The sequence below is a fragment of the Eimeria tenella genome, genomic scaffold, assembly GCF_000499545.2.
Source record: "Eimeria tenella Houghton genomic scaffold, Eth_scaff42, whole genome shotgun sequence".
Taxonomy (NCBI): domain Eukaryota; phylum Apicomplexa; class Conoidasida; order Eucoccidiorida; family Eimeriidae; genus Eimeria; species Eimeria tenella.
In genome coordinates, this window is record NW_013543356.1 from 216,187 (window position 1) to 235,581 (window position 19,395).

General features: G+C 49.4%; 5 protein-coding genes across 5 annotated transcripts in view; 3 read left to right on the plus strand and 2 right to left on the minus strand.

Moving 5' to 3' along the window:
* Window positions 1-182, plus strand: part of ETH_00002920 (uncharacterized protein) — a gene marked incomplete at both ends in the record, with an annotated part of 3,184 nt that extends 3,002 nt beyond the window's left edge. The window contains one exon of the mRNA XM_013376940.1: window positions 143-182. Within this exon, the coding sequence (XP_013232394.1) occupies window positions 143-182 (40 nt within the window). The remainder of the gene's footprint in view (window positions 1-142) is intronic.
* An 835-nt stretch (window positions 183-1,017) lies between these two features.
* ETH_00002925 (uncharacterized protein) lies at window positions 1,018-4,449 on the minus strand (the record flags this gene model as incomplete). Its single annotated transcript, XM_013376941.1, has 1 exon — window positions 1,018-4,449. The coding sequence occupies one exon, from the start codon at window positions 4,447-4,449 to the stop codon at window positions 1,018-1,020; it is 3,432 nt and encodes a 1,143-aa protein (XP_013232395.1).
* A 3,283-nt stretch (window positions 4,450-7,732) lies between these two features.
* Window positions 7,733-13,501, plus strand: ETH_00002930 (gamma-glutamylcysteine synthetase, putative; the record flags this gene model as incomplete). Its single annotated transcript, XM_013376942.1, has 8 exons — window positions 7,733-7,883; window positions 8,773-8,835; window positions 9,178-9,380; window positions 9,786-10,039; window positions 10,660-11,041; window positions 11,196-11,366; window positions 11,583-12,152; window positions 12,542-13,501. The coding sequence occupies 8 exons, from the start codon at window positions 7,733-7,735 to the stop codon at window positions 13,499-13,501; spliced, it is 2,754 nt and encodes a 917-aa protein (XP_013232396.1).
* Window positions 13,502-16,167: 2,666 nt separating this feature from the next.
* ETH_00002935 (uncharacterized protein) lies at window positions 16,168-16,485 on the plus strand (the record flags this gene model as incomplete). The annotated part of the gene is made up of 1 exon (XM_013376943.1): window positions 16,168-16,485. One exon carries the CDS (start codon window positions 16,168-16,170, stop codon window positions 16,483-16,485), a length of 318 nt encoding a protein of 105 aa, XP_013232397.1.
* A 1,741-nt stretch (window positions 16,486-18,226) lies between these two features.
* ETH_00002940 (uncharacterized protein) lies at window positions 18,227-19,317 on the minus strand (the record flags this gene model as incomplete). Its single annotated transcript, XM_013376944.1, has 4 exons — window positions 18,227-18,436; window positions 18,495-18,631; window positions 18,830-18,949; window positions 19,185-19,317. The coding sequence occupies 4 exons, from the start codon at window positions 19,315-19,317 to the stop codon at window positions 18,227-18,229; spliced, it is 600 nt and encodes a 199-aa protein (XP_013232398.1).
* Window positions 19,318-19,395: the final 78 nt, after the last annotated feature.

Genomic DNA, 19,395 nt, shown 5'->3' on the forward strand with positions numbered 1-19,395 from the left:
GCTGCTGCTGCTGACGGAGGCAGCAATTCGCTTTCAAAGGCTTCAAAAAAAGAGACAATGCATCCGTCACATGCTGCTGCTGGTGCAGCTGCTGAAGCTTTGCTGCTGCTGCTGCTTTTGCTGCTGCTGCTGCTGCTGCTAGGCTTGTGGCTGCAGAACCGCATCGGCTCCAGGACAGCTGAGATCTCTCCCTGCTGCCGCTGCTGCTGCTGCTGCTGCAGCCTGCGTATGTTTGCTGCTTCCTCTGGGGCCAGCAGCTTGGTGTGGGGCGCCTGTGCTGCAGCTAGCTGCAGCGCCGCCAGCAGCAGCAGCAGCTTGTGCTGCAGCGGCTCGCACTGCTGCAGCGCCTCTTCAATCCTTGCTGCTGCTGCTGCTGCGCATGCATGCGTTTTTGTCTGCCTCAAGTGTCTCTCCAGCTCCCCCAAAGACCCCACAGGGACACGGTGGGGGTGCAGCACGGGGCTGCACGGGAACAGCAGCACGCCCTCTGCTGCTGCTGCTGCTGCTGCTGCTGGTGCTGCTGCTGCTGCTGGTGCTGCTGCTGCTGGCTCTTGGCGGCCTCTGCCAGCTCCGCCCTCTGGCTCCCCCAGTTCGCGTGCGTCCTCTGCTGCTGCCCAGCTCGAGCTCCCGTTGCTGCTGCTGCTGCTGCTGCTGCTGCTGCTGCTGCTGCTGCTGGGGTCTAAAAACAAGCTGATGGGAGCTGCTGCGCTGCAGCGGGCGCTGCAGCAAAGCGCAAAGAGGCACCAGGTGCGGGGGCAGTCCTGCTGCAGCAGCAAAGCCTTCCGGGCGAACTCAGCAGCAGCTTTGAAATGAAACGCATGCAGAGCAGCAGCAGCAAGAAGTGCCCAGGCCTGCGGTGCTGCTGGAAGCAGCTGCGCAGCAGCAGACAAGCAGCAAACGGCGCGGTTTACTAGGCCCACGTAGCAGCTCAGCTCGACGCACTCTCCTGCTGCTGCTTCTGCTGCTGCTCCTAGCGCTGCTGCTGCTGCTGCTGCTGCTGTTGTGGACCCCCCAGGCTCACCCGCTGCTGCTGCTGGCGGTGCTGCTGCTGCTGCTCCTGCTGCGGAAGAGCTCCCGCTTGCCGCAGCAGCCGCGCCGCAGCTGCTGTCCTTGCTGCCGCTGCTGTCTTTGCTGCTGACGCAGGTGGTGCTCTTGCTGCTCCTGCTGCTGCTGTCGCTGCTGCTGCTGCTGCTGCTGCTGCTGCTTGCAGTCCTGCTCGTCCGACTGCGCCTGTTGCTGCTGCTGCTGCTGCTGTTGCTGCTGCGGCTGCAACGCTGTTCTGGCGGCGTTTGGGCTTAGCGTAGGCTGCTGCTGCTGCTGCTGCTGCGGGTCATGAGGCTGCAGCGTTGCTGCCAGCATAGCTCCTGGCCTTGGGCGTGCTGCTGCTGGGGGCTGCAGCGGGAAGGGCGTTTCATCTCCGTTAGCCTGTGCTGCTGCTGCTGCTGCTGCTGCTGCACGCTGCCGCACGAGGAGCTCAGCAGCAGAGCGGTGCTGCCACAGGAGCAGCAGCGCCTCGTACTTTGCTGCGTTCGAATGCCCCTGCAGCAGCAGCAGCTGCTGCTGCATGAGTTTAACAAAAGCATAGGAGAACGAGCAGGCGGACGCAAACTGACTGCTGCTGCTGCTGCTGCAGTGGGGCCGAGCAGCAAAGCTGCGCTGCACTGCAGCAGCAGACATCAATGAAGGGGAGTCTGGAGAGGAAAAGGGCCGGCGGGGAGCAGCAGCAGCAGCAAGCGACAAGCAGCAGCAAGCCGCTGCTCTCCTGAGGTCCCCCTGCAGCAGCAGCAGCAGCCCGAGGCGCTCGTAGGCCCTGGCTGCTGCTGCGTCTGCTGCGCCGCAGCAAAGACACAGCAGCAGGGCCCCCTCCAGCAGCTGCTGCAGCAGCAGCGGGAAGCAGGGGCCCCTGCTCAGCAGCAACTCTCTCTTGTGCTTCTCTGTGCACTTCTGCAGCGGCAAGCAGCAATTGTGTCTGCTGCTGCTGCATGCATTTGGCAGCAGCGCCAGCCCCAGGCCATCCACCAGCCACAGCAGCTGCAGCACCACCCCCAGGCTGCGGCCAGCAACGCTGCTGCTGCTGCTGCTGCTGCTGCCGCTGCTGCTGAGCAGCAGCAGACCCTGGTGCAGCAGCAAAGGCACTTCTGTGGCCCCGCCAGCAGCAGCAGAAGGATCCAAAATGCCTGAGCTCTTGCCGCCACCCTTTGGGCTGCTTGCTGCTGCTGCTGCTTCTGCTGCTGCTGCTGCTGGGGTGCTGCTCGCGGAGCTTTTCTGCGAGGCAGCAGCAGCAACAAATTCCGCCAGGCGCGGCAGCTCTTCGTGGGGGTCCCTTCGCTGCAGCAGCACAGCAAGAGGCGAGCTGAGCAGCAAGCCCCGTGTCTTCCGCTGCTGATGCTGCTGCTGCAGCTGCTGCAGCTGCTGCACTCCCCCGCTGCAGCAGGGGCCCAGCAGCTGCTCGTCGAAGAGACTCCATGCTGCTGCTTCCAGCAGCGCTGCTGCCAGCTCAGGCTTGGTCCACACGAACCGCAGAGACTTCTGCTGCTGCGGCTGCTGCTGCTGCTGCTGCTGCTGCTGCGCTGCTGCTGCTGCTGCGCTGCTGCTGCCGCTGCGCCGGTAGTCCTCGCGGGAAGCCCCTCTGCCTACAGTCTTGCTGAAGGCTCTGCTGAAAGACCTGAGCCTCGAGGAAGCAGCAGGCACTTGCTGCTGCTGCTGCTGCTGCTGCTGCTGCAGCGCGGGCAGCGCCGCAGCAGCAGCAGCAGCAAGGCAGCCGCCCCCCAGCAGTCCCTCCCCGAGGGCTAAACACGTCTGTTGCTGCTGCAGCAGCAGCAGCTCGCGCGACAGCAGCAGCAGCCGCTGCAGCAAACCCCAAGAAGACCCCCCGCAGGCCTCGTGAGGGATGAGGGGCTGCAGCAGCAGCCGCGACAGCAGCGCAGCAGCAGCCTGTGGCGTCTGCAGCGCAGCAGCAGCAGCAGCAGCAGCGCCAGCTGCTGCTGCTGCTCCCTCCTGCTCCTGCAGCAGCAAAGGAATTGGCCCTGAAAGAGAAGGAAGACTTCTGGGGTCACTGAGGGCCCCTTCCATATCTATGAAGAGCAAACAGGCGTAGCAGCTTCTTGCTGCTGCAGGCGCTGCTGCTGCTGCTGCTGCTGCTGTTGCTGCTGCTGCTGCTTGGGTTGGGGCTGCTGCCACTGGGGCTGCCTGCTGCAGCAAGCAGTGCAGCAGCTGCAACGCGGGATAGGCCTTGCTGCCGCTGGGGACCCCCAGGACCCACGACGAGTCCCTGGCGATGCTGCTGCTGCTGCTGCTGCTGCTGCTGCAGGGGGAAGGTAGCAGCAGCAGCTCTCGGGCCTGCAGCAGCAGCACTGCTGCTGCCGCTTTGAAGCCACACAGCTGCAGCAGCAGTGCAGCAGCAGCGAGACCCTCGACGAACAGCGCTTGGCGGCGTGCTGATCGTGTCTGCTGCTGCAGCAGCAGCAGTTGCTGCTGCCGCTGCTGCAGCTGCTGCAGCGGCAGCCCGAAGAATATCGGCCTGTCCGACCACTCAACCAGCGAACGCACTGCTGCTGCTTTCCCCCCTGCTGCTGCTGCTGCTGCTGCTGCAGGCGCTGCTGCAGGTGCTGCTGCAGGTGCTGATGCAGCTGCTGCTTTATTGAGCTGCAGCGAGCCCAGGAGAGACCGCAGCAAAGGTGCAGCAGCAGCAGCAAGTTTGCTGCTGACCTCCCTGAAGTCTTCTGCATGCAGGCGGGCCTTCAGCCACACGTACCAGGCGTCCACTGCAGCAGCAGCAGCAGCATTGTTTGCTGCTGCTGCTGCCTCCAGGCAGAGGCGCACACCTCTGCTGCTGCTGCTGCTAACGCTGCTGCTGCTGCTGCCGTTGCTGCTGCTGCTGCTGCTGGCTGTGGAAATCAGTCCGCTATGCTGCAGCAAACGCAGCAGCCACTGCTGCTGCTCTTCGCGGCGCCCTAGGGCCCCACATGTCTCCACTGCAGCAGACAGGAAGCAGAAAGCAAGCTCTTCTGCTGCTGCTGCTGCTGCTGCTGCTGTATCTGCTGCTGCTGGTGCATCTGCTGCTGCTCCTACTGCTGCCGCTGCTGGTGAGTCTGCTACTGCTGCGGGCGTCTCTGCTGCTGCGGCAGCGGCACCTGCTGCGGCTTCACTTCCTCTGTCCGCTGCTGCAGCTGCTGCTGCTGCTGCCGCTGCTGCTGCTGCTGTTGCTGCTGCTGCCTGCACGAATAGGGGCTCCAGTCTTCTGAGGTGTCTGTACACCTCGTTGTACTCCCCCCTGAGGACTGCTGCTTCGAGAAGCAGCAAACGGCCTTCGGGTCTTGCTGCAGCAGCAGCAGTCAAGAAGTCAACTTTGCTGCTGCTGCTGCTGCTGCTGCTGCTTCTGTCTTGTCTAGGAAAGCCCCCCTTCTTGGGGAGCTCCGCAGCATTCCCGTCCGCCGCGCTGCAGGACATTCTATGGGAGAGTGACGCAGCGCATGCTGCTGCTGCTGCTGCTGCTGCTGCTGCTGCTGTGTGTTTGCATGTGTGGCATCAAAAAGAATTTAAAAGGCAAAATAAAACAAATAAAAGTCAACAGAGAAACAAAGACAGTTTATTTCAGCGGCGAGAGCTGAGAGTGCTCTGCTAGCCGGCAAGCGCGCGCTAGGGTTTAGGGTTTAGGGTTTAGGGTCTAGGGTTTAGGGTTGGAAGCCTACGGATTAGGGCTTCAGACATCTTTAAAAAGTAAATTACTCTCAATTTTATCGCGCGAAACTCACTCGGGGGTCTGGGACCCACAAATTAGGGTTTAGGGTTTAGGGTTTAGGGTTAAGGGTTTAGGGGTTTAGGGTCCAGTCTTGAGTGGAGGGCCCCGCGCTGCAGCAGTGAGATTCAAGACAGCCACGCAGACCCTAAACCCTAAACCCTAAAAATGTTTATTATTAATTATTTGAATTTATTTTCTGGTTTTCTTTCAAGGGTTTTAATCAAAATTAGGGTTTAGGGTTTGAGTCTCAGGGTCCAGCCAGTGAGCGCTGGTCACTGCGGGTCTTCCTGGGATTTCAAGGGTTTAGGGTTTAGGGTTTAGGGTTTAGGATTTAGGTCTAAACGACAAGGGCTTTTCATGTTGCAGGGCGAAGTCGGCCTCAGTAGTTGCTTCTGCAGCGCCGCCTTCGACGGCAGCAGCAGCAGCAGCAACAGCTGCAGCAGCAGCAGCAACAGCAGCAGCAACAGCAGCGCCAGCAGCAACAGCTGCAGCAGACTACGAATTAGCAGCAGCAGCAGCAGCTAAAGCGGCAGTAACAACAGCAGCAGCAGCAGCAGCAGCAGCATCAGGAGCAAAACGAGACGCAGCACAGCCACAGCAGCAGCAGCTGCTGCTGCTGCAGCTGCTGCTGCAGCAGCAGCAGCAGCAGCTTTTGGAAGCAAGCAAGAGCCAGCAGCATCTGCTTCTGTTTGTAGATATTACTTCCCCCAACAGTCTAAACCCTAAACCCTAAACCCGAAGTCGAAACTCTTTTGAGTCCAGGTCACCTGAAAATTTAGTTTTGTGCAGAAGAGCCTATCGAAACCCTAAACCCTAAACCCTAAACCCTAAACCCTAAACAGTAAGCACTAGAGGAGAAACGCAGACAAAGTAAGCAACGACTCAATCTGAGGCGTCGTCACGCAAAAGTTAGGGTTTAGGGTTTAGCGTTTAGGGTTTAGAGTCCACGGTTTGGTTTAGGGTTTAGGGTTTAGGGTTTAGGGTTTAGGGTTTGAAGGCGTGGCTGGAGCTCACCGTTAAGGCATTTCATCGAGGCATATTTCCTCTCTTTGCTGCGGCACACTAAACCCTAAACCCTAAACCCTAAACCCTAATCGTAGACACTAAACCCTCGCGGCTACGACCTTCTGCGGGTTTAAATGCATTGGTTGTAACTGCAGCCAAGGGTTTAGGGTTTAGGGTTTAGGGTTTAGGGTTTAGGGAGTCCCAGCAGCAAAAGATAAGAAATCTGCTGCAGAGGGTTTGTTTGTTTGCTGCTGCTGATTAAACAAATGAATTAAAAGAATTAAACAAAGTAAATTAAAACAGTTCAAACAAATTAAATTAATTCAAATAAATTAAATTAATTCAAATATATTAAATTAATTCAAATGAATTAAATTAATTAATAATCGTTTAATTCATGCTGTGGCTGTCTAGCCACTAAAAGCAGAGAATCTAGGGTTTAGGGTTTAGGATTTAGGGTTTAGGGTTTGGTGGTGTGGATGCCCGCCTCGCTTAGCTTTCTGATGCCGATCTAGAGGCCTCTGGATTGCCGGAGATGATTAGGGTTTAGGGTTTAGGGTTTAGGGTTTGAAGGCTAAAAAAACGCCGGAAAGAAGTTAAAAGGACTTCTTTTAATCAGGGTTTATATTGGACTTCCATTTTTGCGCTTTTCGCAGAGATGATTAGGGTTTAGGGTTTAGGGTTTGGAGATCTAAAAGAAGTCGAAAAGAAATTAAAAGGACTTCTTTCAATTAGGGTTTAGGGTTTGCTGGATTTGTATTTTCGCGTTTTTGCAAAACTGTTCAATTTTCGTGCTGCAGCTGTTCAGAAGTGGGAAAGGGGCAGTACGGGCTATCGCAGCGGGCTCTATTTGGAAAATAATTGAAAAGTTTTCCCCTTTTTAATTTAAATTTTAGATAAAATACTTTTAAATTTTAAAAATTCGAAATGGCGGCGGACTGACCGCAGTGGACCGGTGCAGCGATCGGGTGTCTCGACACCTCGTGGAACGCGAAACCTGAATAATTTCCGATTTTGAAAAAGCTGCAAATTGATTTATTTTCATTTCTATTAATTGCCATTTCATTTTCGTATTTTAAAAATGTTGCTGACGCCGAATTTGCCTGAAGACTTCGGCCCAGAGGCGGCTGCTGTGTGTCCTGCAAGACCAGTGATCGCCAGTCGTTTTTTCTCGCGTTTGCTCTCGTTTTATCGTTTTTGAACGAATTAAAGAAGTTGAACAGGTTCAAATTGAGTTCTATTTTATTTTTAAGAAGAAAAGCAGCGAAATTCCCAGCCGGGACCTGCCTCTGCCTTGCGCGGGGCCCCGCGGCGCAAGTGACACTGCGTCTGCTGCGGCTGCAAATTTCCTTCGCTGCCGTCCTCACTCTCCATCACTTTTATTATTTTGTCGATTTATTCAAACTAATTATCATTTCTTCTTTATTTAGAACTTTCTTTTCTTCAAAATCGTCTCCGAAGAGCGCCGCCGGCGCTTCAGCCCTTCGCCGAAACTCTCCACTCATTTCAAGTGTACGTACACCTCGCCGCACCGGGCCCTCACAACTTGGCTTTCTTTTTCCTTTCCTTTCCAGCTGTGCGTACACCCCAACAGCCCCACTTCCTGCTGCTTCCGCCCCGTCCTTTCTTTGCCTTCTGCAGCTCACTTTAATTCCTTCGAGCGGGCTTGCTGCTGCTGCCGCTGCTGCACCTGCCGCTGCTGCTGCTACTCCTGCGCCTTCTGCTTCTGCTGCTGCTGCATTGGCTGACACGCGAGCTCCCTTTTATTTTTCTCTTGCTGCTGGCGCTGCGGCCAGAAACACCACTTGAGTACAGCTGCTGCTGCCGCTGCAGCTGCTGCTGCTGCTCCTGCTGCTGTTGGTCGCAGGCTGTTTATCGTACTCTCCGCGCTGCGGAGGCACTCCTCTTGGCTGACCTGTGTGTGGCGAACCCCAGCAACCCTAAGCCCCAACCCTAAACCCTAAACCCTAAACCCTAAACCCTGAAATGGGGTTTCTGGGCCTCGGCGAACCCCTCAGCTGGAACGAGTCCTTGCCCTACATTGCGGCCATCAAGCGCCGCGGAGTTCGGCAGTTTTTGCTGCTCTTCAAACAGTTCAAAGATTTCCAAGCCACCCAAAAGTGGGGAGACGAACTCGGTGAGCTGCTGCTGCTGCTGCTGCTGCTGCTGATGCTGCTGCTGCTGATGGTGCTGATGCTGCTGATGCTGATGCTGATGGTTGTGGTGGTGGTGTGGTGGTGGTGCTGTTGGTGGTGTTGCTGCTGCTGCTCGTGCTGCTGCTGCTGCTGCTGCTGCGCTGAGTAGTTTGTTGCTTTGTTGCAGATTTGCTGCTGCATTTATTGAAGGTTTTGAAGGGTTGCAATTAGCTGCAGTGTAAATTCAGTTACAATTCAATTTAAGTATAAAACATAGTTCCATTTATTTTGCATGCATTTATTTAATAAAAAAATGTTCAAAAGCTTGTAATCTGCTGCTGCTGCGTGGAGTGTACGTACACCCCACGGCTGGGCGCGAGCTGTCTGCACACCGCAGCAGCTAAACGCGAATTCTTTCGTGCTCGAAATTAAAAGTTTATTTGCAGATTTTTAAACTTTTTTTTTCCGCTTTTAATTACAAAAATGTATTTTAATTTAGTTAATTTAAATTTATATTTCAATTCATATTTTCTCACAAATTCAATTTAAAATTTAAGAAATTCGCATTTCGTTTTTTCGCGGCGGCGTTGTCATTTAATGTTCATTTAAATGCATTAAAATGAATTTAAGTGCAATTTAAGTGGATTTAAATGAATTAAAATGAATTAAAGTGAATTAAAATGCATTAAAATGAATTAAAATGAATTAAAACGCTTAATTTGGCTTTTGATGCATATTAGTTGCGAGTCTGATGTGCCGGGTGTACGTACACCGCGTGGCCTGGGGCTTTTACTGCAGGCGAAGAAGAGTGGATTGTTTTATTTAATTTCTTTTAAATTTAATTCAAATATTTAATTCTAATATTTGTTTTATTTTTATTTTTATTTTCAGAAATATTTATTGTGCAAGTCGACGAGGAAAGCAAACGCATCCGCTTGGCGCCGGAGGCGCAGTGTACGTACACCCCAAGCTGCAGCAGCAGCACTTGGCAGCTCCGAGCAGCAAAAGAAAAGAATTAATTAAAAGTTTAAATGGCAGCTTTAGCCTTTAATTATTTTAATTACTTTAAACTAATTCCACAAACAATCCCACCTATTCAAATGCAGACATAATTGCCCAGCTACCTTGGGTTTACGGTTTAGGGTTTAGGGTTTAGGGTTTAGGGTTTAGGGTGCAGCACCTTCCCCAACCCATCCCTTACACACCACCTACCTCTTTCCCCCCTGCGAACGCAAGAACGTAGCGTTTAGGGTCTAGGGTTTAGGGTTTAGGGTTTAGGGTTTGGGTTTGGGTCAGGGTGCATAGAGGTGCTGCGGGCGAAGGAGCAGCGGAGTGCTGCAGCGCATGCAGCAGCAAATAAGAACTTCGAAGCAGCTTTGTGGCAGCCCGAATATGCAGCTTTTATGCTCGAGGCCCTTCCGGGGGCCCCCCTGCCCTGGGGGCCCCCCAGCTGGGCCCGCGTCGAGCCTTCCATCCGCAGCCGCAGACGCAAACTCCTCGTCAGTGTGCTGCTGCTGCTGCTGCTGCTGCTGCTGCTGCTGCTGCTGCTGATGGTGGTGGTGGTGGTGGTGGTGGTGGTGCTGCCGCTGCTGCTGCTGCTGCTGCTGCCGGTGCTGTTGATGGGGGTGGTGATGTTGGTGCTGCTGCTGGTGCTGGTGATGCTGCTGCTGCTGCTGGCGATGGCGAGGATGATGGTGCTGCTGCTGCTGCTGCTGCTGGTTTATTATTATTTGAATAATTAAAAGCCTGCAGTTTACATTTAATGAAAGTATTCTTTAAATGCATATACAAGCAAAAGAAAAATTGCACGCATGCGCAGCGGGCCAACAAGGGTTTGGGGTGTACGTACACCTGAACCAAACAAGGGTTTGGGGTGTACGTACACCTGAATGCCGTGCGTGCAGTCGTGGCTAGGCCCTCGTCTTTCTCCTCTATTTCTTCCTTCTTTTCCTTTGCTGGGAGTTGAGGAGCCAGCAGCAGCAGAAGCCCCAGCAGCAGCAGCAGCAGCAGCGGGGGGGGCTTCGCCCCAGCAGCAGCAGCAGCAGCAGCAGCAGCAGCAGGGAAGTCCCCCGAACCCGCTGAGCCGAAGCCTCTTTCTAGCGGATACTGTTATAAACCCCCATCCTCGCTTCGGGACTTTAACAGCAAACATCAGAATGTAATTTATTTTAATTTAAAGCATTTCTAACAAACCTGTGCTGCTTATGTCTTCAGGCTGCTGCTCGTTGTGCTGCTGCTGCTGCTGCTAGTTGGTTGTGCTGCTGCTGCTGCTGCTGCTGTTCTTGGTTGTGCGCTATGCTGCTGCTGTTGCTGCTGCTTTTGTTGTTGCTGCTTGTGATGCTGCTACTTCTGGCGCTATTGTTGCGGCTTGTGCTGCTACTGCTGTTGCTGCTGTTGCTTGTGCTTGTGCTACTACTACTGCTGCTGCTGCTGCTGCTGCTGCTGCTGCTGCCGGTGTGATTTTTGAGTTTGAAAACAGAGCTGGATGTGCTGCAGCTGCCATAGGAAGTGTTTAATTTTTCATAATTTAAATTTCTTTTTAATTTTTAATTTTATTATTTTAATTAGTTTTTTTGCTGCTGCTGCTGCTGGCCCCTGGTGTCTTCGCACCCACTATTCAATTTGCATCTTTTTGATATTTTTTATTTTTGAAGTTTGTCTTCTTCCCCGTTGCTTGACTTGTTTGACAGTTACAATTTGCTGTTTATAGTGACTTATTTGACTTTAATTCTTGGCTAATTGCCGAACATTTGCTGCTGCTGCTGCTGCTGGGCGCAGGCGTCGCGGCAGCAAAGTGGAGGCGCTGGTGCCGCTGTACATGGACCGGAACACTCCGAGCGTTCCTTCTGGCGAGTTAAATGGAAAAGAAAGTTTAATTAAAAAGATAAAAGGCGGAGAAAGTGGAGAAACGCGGAAGCAAATCGAAGACGCGCTGGTGGAGCTGCGGCTGGGCGGGCGCAGCTGCGTGCTGTGCAGAAACCCCGAGGGGCCCTCCGAAGACCCCCACTTGCGGAAACAAACAGATCTTTGCATTTATATGGACGCAATGTGTTTTGGAATGGGAATGAATTGCGTTCAAGCGACGTTTTCGCCCAAGAACTTGGCTGCTGCGCGTTACCTGTACGACCAGCTGATCGTGCTGGCGCCGCTGCTGCTGTCGGTGGGTGCTGGAAACCCGGAAAAAACCCGAGTTCGCGGAAACTTTTGGCTTTTTAGACTTGCAAAACCCTTTTATTGTCTCTTTGAAAAGGAATTTCGAAAAGATCCCCGCGCTTTCCATGCAGATCGCTCAGCTTTCCGGTGCGACTCCGCAGATCACCGCAGCCACGCCGTTCCTCCGCGGCTGCGTCGCTGCCACTGACACCCGCTGGGACACCATCAGCATGTCCGTCGACAGCAGAAAGCCAGAAGAAAAGCAAAAAATAACCAAGTCCAGATATTCCTCCAACTCCCTCTACATCAGCGACAGCCCAGCCCTCACGGAGGTCACCCAAGCCCCAAACCCTAAACCCTAAACCCTTTCTTTTTCCGTTCAGTTTCGCGGAGGTTCGCAGCAGCAGCAGCTGGGCTTCCGGGGTCGTTTGGGTTCGTTTCTGTGCGGCTTTGTCTTTGTTTGAATGCTCGCTTTTTTCCCAATTCTTTCTCGTTTTTTGTCGTTTTCTGTTCGAATTGTTCCTTTTTTTGCCAGTTTTGTTGTTCAGAGACTGGAGGAGCTGAACGACGTGGAGGTGAGTGTAAACGAAAAGGCGTTTGAGGCGCTGGTGAAGTCCGGGGTGGACGCGGTGCTGGCGCGGCACATCGCGTTTCTGTTTGTGCACGACCCGCTGGTGATCTTCAAAGATCGGCTTTTGCAAAAAGGAAAAACTGAAGAAGAAATAATTGCAGAAGGAGATTTGGATTGGACTTTGGAAGAAGCAGCAGCATTTGAAAGTCCGGAGGACTTTGAAAACTTGCAAAGCACCAACTGGAACGGCGTGCGCTTCAAGCCGCCGCCGCAGTTTCTGAACACCGCGGAAAGCAGCCCCAAACTCCACTTCAAACCCTCCAAAGACTCCAAATTCGAAAAGAAAACCAAAAATGGTTCCGAAAATCATTTTTGTTTCCAAAATTCCGACAAAAACCCCCAAAGTTCCGACAAAAACTCCCGAAATTCAACTGCAGTTCAACCCCAAGACCTCATCGGATGGAGAGTCGAAATGCGAACTCCCGAAATTCAAATCACCGACTTCGAAAACGCCGCATGCATCATTTTGATTGCAGCTCTTGTCCACGTCCGTCCCAAACCCTAAACCCTAAACCCTAAACCCTAAACTAAACCCTGAACCCTGAACCCTTGGAAACTAAACCCTAAACCCTGAAAGCGAGACCCTAAACCCTTCCCAGCTACGCCCTAAACCCTAACGTGAGGCGGTACACTTCTGCCGGGGGGTGTTGGCTTGCGGCTGTTGAGGTGGCAAACCCTAAACCCTAAACCCTAAACCCTTGTTCGCCATTTCAAGTAAATGCATTCCTGGGCCTACATGATGTACAAATATTAATTTTAATTTTAATTTTAATTTCAAATTGTTATGTGTCGATCGCCAGAAGCTGCAATTTCGCCCATGTTGCTCCCCCGCTGCTGCTGCTGCTGCTGCTGCTGCTGCTGCTGGTGTCTGTACAGCTGATTGAGGAGGAGGGCATTGAGCTGTACATCCCGATGAGCCTGAACGACAAAAACATGGCAGCAGCAGCAAAGTTGAATTCAGTTTTGAATCAGAAGTTTTATTTTCGAAAAGAAGTGGAGAAGAATTCCAGAGACAAGTCTGTTGCGGAGCTGTCTGTACACTCCATTCTCTTCGGGGAGCAGCAGCAGCAGGGCGACCCGCCGAGGGGCCCCGCGCTGCTGGAGCGGTGCCGTTTGCTGCTGCTGCAGCAGCGCAGCAGCAGCAGCTGCTCTGCTGCTGCTTTCGAAAGCTTCATGGAAATGTACAACTTTATTTACCTCCGAACTTCCGGCATTCTCCCCACAGATGCTGCTTTCTTGAGAGCTTGTCTTGCTGCTCATCCGGACTACAAGGGGGACTCTGCTGTTGCTGCTGCTGCTGCTTTCGACATTTGCAAGTTGGCCATGAAGATCGGCAGCGGCGAGCTGGAGGTCCCGGAGCTGCTGGGCCCCTTCGCCCGCCGCAGCAGCAGCAGCAGCTGCTGCTGCTGCTGCAGCGGCGGCGACCTCTGCTGCTGCTGCGCCGCCGCCGCCCACGGCAGCGCCGCCGCCGCCGCCGCCCGCCAGCGCAGCTGCAGCTGCAGCAGCAGCAGCAGACCCAGCTTCGTGAAGTCGCAGCCGCTGATGGGGCCGCTGCTGCTGCAGCAGCAGCAGCAGCAGCAGCAAAGCCACGCGCGGAAGGTGAACCCGGAAGCCATTCTGCACGGGCGCGGCCGCGTTGCTGCTGCGCTGCAGCACAGCGCGATTCAGCAGAAGCTGCGGACTTACATGGGACTTGAAAGTTCCCAAAAGTCCTCAAATGCAAAAACAAATGCAAAAACAAATAAACATAAATGCTGCTTCCAACAAATCCTCCAAAAAGAAATCCAAAAACAAATGCAGCAAACGCCGCCGCAGGAACTCGTGCGCACCGACTGAGGTGTACGTACACCCCAGCTCCCGCGACTCGCGCGCAGATCCGCTTTCCGCCGTTTCTTCTTTTTTGCGTTTATTATTATTCTTTTATTCTTATTTATCATTTATTATTTATTATTTATTATTTATTATTTATTATTTATTATTATTTATTGTTTTCGTTTGTGGCCATTTAGTCGGGAAAGTCCGTTGAAGGACCCCGCTGCAGCAGCAGCTGCACTTTGGCTGTCGAATTCTTATTTGTCTTTTCTCGGTTTTGTCCAGCGACAAGCTTGAAAAACAAATGGCAATGAAACTCTTCTTTAATTCATTCTTTTGTTTCCTTTGCTGCGGCTGCTGCTGCTTCTGCTGCTGCTGCTGCTGCTGCAGTTGAGCAGCAGCAGCAGCAGCAGCAGCAGCTGATTGGAAAGACTAAGAGCTGCTGCAGTGCGCACACACTTCCACGTGGTGTACATACACCTGAGCGCTGTAGCACATGCAGTTATGAAGCGAATTTAAAACAAAATAAATATATATAAACCCTTAGGGTTTAGGGTTTAGGGTTTAGAAGACAAATATGTTTTAGTTTTATTTTTGCAAAAGAAAGTTTTCGACTCAAAAAACGCCTCAGCAGCAGCAGCTGCTGGGGTGTACGTACACTGCGCATGCACACCCGCAAAATGCTGCTGCACTTCGCCATTCATTTTATTTTCATTTTTATTATTTTATTATTTAATTTCATTTATTTTAATTTAATTTTTTTATTTTCGTTTTATTCTTTAGAGGCCCTCCAGCTCCAAGTCGAAATCCATTTGCGAGTCCTGTAAAAAAGAATAAAAAATAAAAATAAAAATAAATTAAAATAAAAAACTAAAATTAAATTGAAATTAAAGTAAATTCAATTTAATGAAATTAATTCAAAAGACTTCGATTGGTCCTCCTTAAAACGGTTTTCTACTTGAGCGATTTTATTTTTATTTTTGATTTTAAATTAATTAAAATTCTTTTTTTGATTTGAAAAGATCTTTTTTTCAAATTCAACTTTAATTAAATTTGAATCAAATCTACAAAAAACAATTCACTCTTTGTTCCATTTTGTTCAACAATTATAAAATAATAAATAATAACTAATAATAAACGAACAAACAGCAATTAAACAATAAGTAAAGGTAATTCATAACTAAATAATGAATAGTTAAATAATAAAAAAAACTAAAATAAAATAAAATAAAATAAAATAAAATAAACAAATCTCCTAAAGCCTCACCCCGAAAAACTTTCGAAAGAACTTGGAGGCCTTTTTGTTTTTTCCTGAAAAGAAAACAAAAAAATTTAATTCAAATTAATTGCAACTCACAACTAACAACAACAATAAATAATTATTATAATACACAGCAAGAAAACGTAATAATGACTAATTAATTAATAATAATAAATAATTATTTAATTTAATTTAATTTAATTTAATTCAACTTAATTTAATTTTAATTATTTGAAGAATTGCTTTTTACCGAAGAAGCCGCTGAGCGCTGCAGCGCAGCAGAGGAGGGCGCCGAGGGCTGCAAAGAGAAGATTTTGAATTAATTGAAATAATAAATAAATAAATAAATAAAATAAAATAAAAAATGAATACAATAATTGTATTAAATAAACAAATAAGCAAATAATAAAACAAAGTAAATAATTAAAAAGCAAACGCCGATCAAACTGCGAAAGAAGAGCCCAAACAGCAGCAGCAGCAGCAGCAGCGCAGCAGCAGCAGCAGCGCAGCGGCAGCAGCGCAGCAGCAGCAGCAGCAGACGGACCTGCAGCAAGAAGCAGGAGTCTGAGCGCGTGGCGGAAGTTGAAGTTGAAGAAAGAAAGAACAAGAAATAAATGAGAATTAAAATCTTTTTTCCAATTGAATTCTTTTTCCGGAAATATGTCCGAGCTGCCGAGACACCGCGTGGGGTGTACAGACACCCGAAGCTGCACCGACGAAGCCGGCGGGGCGGCGCAGCGGCAAAATCTGAGAACGAATTTTTAATTTTAATTTAATTTAATTTAATTTGATTAACTAATCAATTAATAATTAATTAATCAATTTGTTTGTTTGTTTTCAATTTAATTCCTTAATTTGAATTTTGATATAAAGTTTAAATGGAGTGCGCGGGAATTTCATTCCCAATTCAATTCCTTTCTTTTATTCAAAATACGCTAATATTAATGAGGGTTTAGGGTTTAGGGTTTAGCAAAAATCCAAAAAAAGCCCGTGTGCCTGCCTACCTTTCTGCGTCTTGCTGCTGCATCGGTTCTGCTGCTGCTGCTGCAGCAGCAGCAGCAGCAAAAGTGCAAATATAAAAATTAAATTATTTTTTCTTTTTCTTTTTAGCAGCTAATTAAATACCTGAGGTCGCGTGGGGAGAACATTCTGCAGCAGAAATGTTTGCAAATAAAAAAAGAAAAAGAATTTAAATTTATTCAAAAACGAATTTCCATTTATTCAAAAACAATTTATATATCTTGAAAGTAATTTAGGTATATTTGAAAACATTTTAAACTGTTTGAAATGAATTTAAATTGAAAAGAATTAAAATTAAAAAGAATTGAAATTAAAAAAAATTAAAATTAACTTCTTGCCTTTCCACAGCAGCAAACACAAGTCCAAACAAATCCCAACTGCTGCTGTCTTCGCGCTGCGCTGCAGCACGATGAAGTCCTTCGGGTGTCGCAGCTCGCCTGCACAGCAGCAGCAGCAGCAGCAACAGCAGCAGCAGCAGCAGCAACAGCAGCAGCAACAGGAGCACAATAGCGCAGCAACAGCAGCAACAGCGGTAGAAGCAGCAGCAGCAGCAACAGCGGCAGAAGCAGCAGCAGAAGCAACAGCAGCAGCAGCAACAGCAGCAATAAAAGAAGAAAAAGAGGAAAATGGAAAAGTAAAAGTCTTACAGGTAAAGGCCGCCTGCAGCAGCGCCAAAGAGCGGAAGCAACTTTTGGGGTCGGGGGCTTCTTTCAAAATTCCCTTTTGAAAAAAAAATAAATAAATAAAATTAAATTAATTTAATTAATTAATTAATTAAATTAAGTATATTAAGTATATTAAATATATCAAATACTTGAATAAATTAAATGAGGAATTAAATGAATTAAATGAAGTTGAGAGAATTAAAAGGAATAAAAAAGGACTGAAAGAAATAAATAATTAAAATGATAAAGGAACCAAAATAAATAAAAGAATTAAAACAAATAAAGAATAAACAAAATAAAAATAAATAAATAAATAAACAAATAAATCAAATAAAATAAAATAAAAAATAAATAAAACAAATAAATGTAAATATGGAACTTACAGGTCGGTATTCAAATTCGACGCCAGTTGGGATGGGACAGCTCCTGAGGCCCAGACTCTTCAAAAGAACAAAACAAATAAATCAACAAAATAAATGAATTAAATGAATTAAATGAATTGAATCAATTGAATTAATTGAATGAATGATTTAATTAGTTTATTAATTGAATTAATTGAATTAATTAAATTAATTAAATTAATTAATTAATCGTACACCGCAGACTTGTGCAGCAAAGGGCTTGTAGCGGCTGCTCACTGACACGCAGGAGCTGACGGGGAGCAGATCGGGGCTGAGGGGATTTGCTGCAACTTGGGAGTGGAAAGTGAAGAGAAAAGGAAAAAAGAAAAGCATTTTGGATTTAATTTCGAAAATAAAATAAAATTTGAATTCAATTAAATGTTTTGAAGCCCTTTAGTGCCATTTCCAAGAAGATTCCGCCGCTGCTGCTGGGGTGTACGCGCAGCTCGCCGCAGCAGCAGCAGACAACAAAACGACACTCCTCTTCAGTTCATTTAGTTTGTTCGAAATAAATTCGCAAAATAAAATAAATAAAATAAAAGAAGAAAAGAAAACTTTTGAAAGTTCGCCGAATTCGCAAAAACGGAAACCTGAAGCGCCTGCAGCTCAGGTGTACGTACACCTCAACGCCGCAGAAAGAAAACGGCAGATTCGAATCGCCGAAAGCCAAAAAAATTTTTTTTGAATTAAACAGAAGATTCTTTCAATTTAAAAATTAATTCAAGAAACAAAAAGAGCTTTTCGAGGCCTCAGGGCTGCAGCAATGCTCAAGTTGAATTTTTCCGTTTTCTTTTCTGCATGCGCTGAAGTGTATATCGCAGCTGCCAATTATCCAACAAAGTCTTAAATTTATTTATTTAAAACATAAATATATGTATATATATTTAAAATATAATTATATTTATATATTTATATATATATATATCTATATATATTTGTATTATGTATATGTACATGTTCAATACTTGCATGCAAATACATGTGTACATGCAAAAGCACTTGAAGTAAAAAGAGAAACGAAAATAAACTTCAGATCAAATTTTGAACATTAATTTCTTTGTTTTCATTTTGTTGTAAAAGAGACTACCGCAGCCACTCAGACAAATAAACAAAAACGATCAAACCCTAAACCCTAAACTCTAAACCCTAAACCCTAAACCCTAAAACGGCTCACAAAAAGACGCAAAAATAAGATTTTAAGGAAAGGAATTTTCTCATCTTCATGAGTCCAAAGTGTTTCAGGTGTATCTACACCCCAATCCAGGCACTGCAGCACATTCGAAATGCTGCTGCTGCTGCTGCTGCTGCTGCAGCGCCTCAACAGTTTGCCTTCACTTTGTCTTGAGCATCTAAACACAAACGTCCTGAACCGCTGCTGCAGCAGCAGCAGCCGCTGCTGGTGCTACTGCTGCGGCTGCGGCTTCTGCTGCTGCTGCTGCTGCGGCTGCTGCTGCTGCAGCGGCTGCTGCAGCCGCGAGTTGCTGCGGGCGCTGTCACATGCGGCCGTGGCAGGCGCTGCCCGCTGCGGGGTCTGCAGCGAGGGCCGCAGGCACTGCTGCTGCTGCTGCTGCTGCTGCTGCTGCTCCTGACGAGCTTCTGCTGCTGGAAGCTCCTTTGGAAGAACTCGAAGCAGCTCCGAGACGCGAAGGAAGTCTTTTTGCTCCTTTTACATTTGTGCTGCTGCATGCAGAGTTGCGGCTGTTGGAGACTTGAGAAGCAGCGCCGTTGCTCCAGTTCGCGCTGCTGCTGCTGCTGCTCGGGCCTCCCAGCAGCGGCCTCTCCGGGTCTTCTGCTGCCGCTGCTGCTGCTGCGCACCCCAAAGCAAAACAGCAGCAGCAGCAGACGCGTCGCCCCGCTGCCCGCTGCAGCCGCAGCAGCACTTGCAGCAGCACTCGCAGCAGCAGCAGCACTCGCAGCACTCGCAGCAGCAGCAGCAGCACTCGCAGCAGCAGCACTCGCAGCAGCAGCAGCACTCGCAGCAGCAGCAGCAGCAGCAGCAGCAGACCGGAGGTGAGTTCGCGGGAGGCGCGGCTGGTGGAGCTGGTGAGGGAAAACAAACGCTCTTGGTCAGCAGAGGCGCCGCCGGCAGCTTTGGCTGCGGGGCGGCGGGTCTTGGTGGCGGAGGCTGCATGCAAAAAGTGGAAAGGGAGTGGAAATTCGGATTTTCGGCGAAAAAGGGTTTAAAATGGAAAGCAAACAAAAACAAACAAAAGCAAATCGAAATAAATGGAAACGAACGCGAAAACGCGGCGCCCGGAGCAGCTTTCGCCGCGCGCACGCGAGGTGTACGTACACCGCAGCCGCGGGCCGCGCGCGTAGTGCACCCCGCTGCGGTGTACGTACACCCCAGCGCCACGCACATATGTAGCCCTCCCAGCCGCGAATCATATTTCCAACATCTGCTGTTGCTGCCAAATAGTTTCCTTCCATTTCGTAGATTTTGTTCTCCAGCAGCAGCACATCTGCTTCCAGCTTCTCCTGCACCCGCAGCATGTCTTGCAGCGCCCCCGCCCGCTTCCCCCTGCCCTCCTCCCTGCCCCAGCTGCTGCTGCTGCTGCTGCTGCTGCTGCT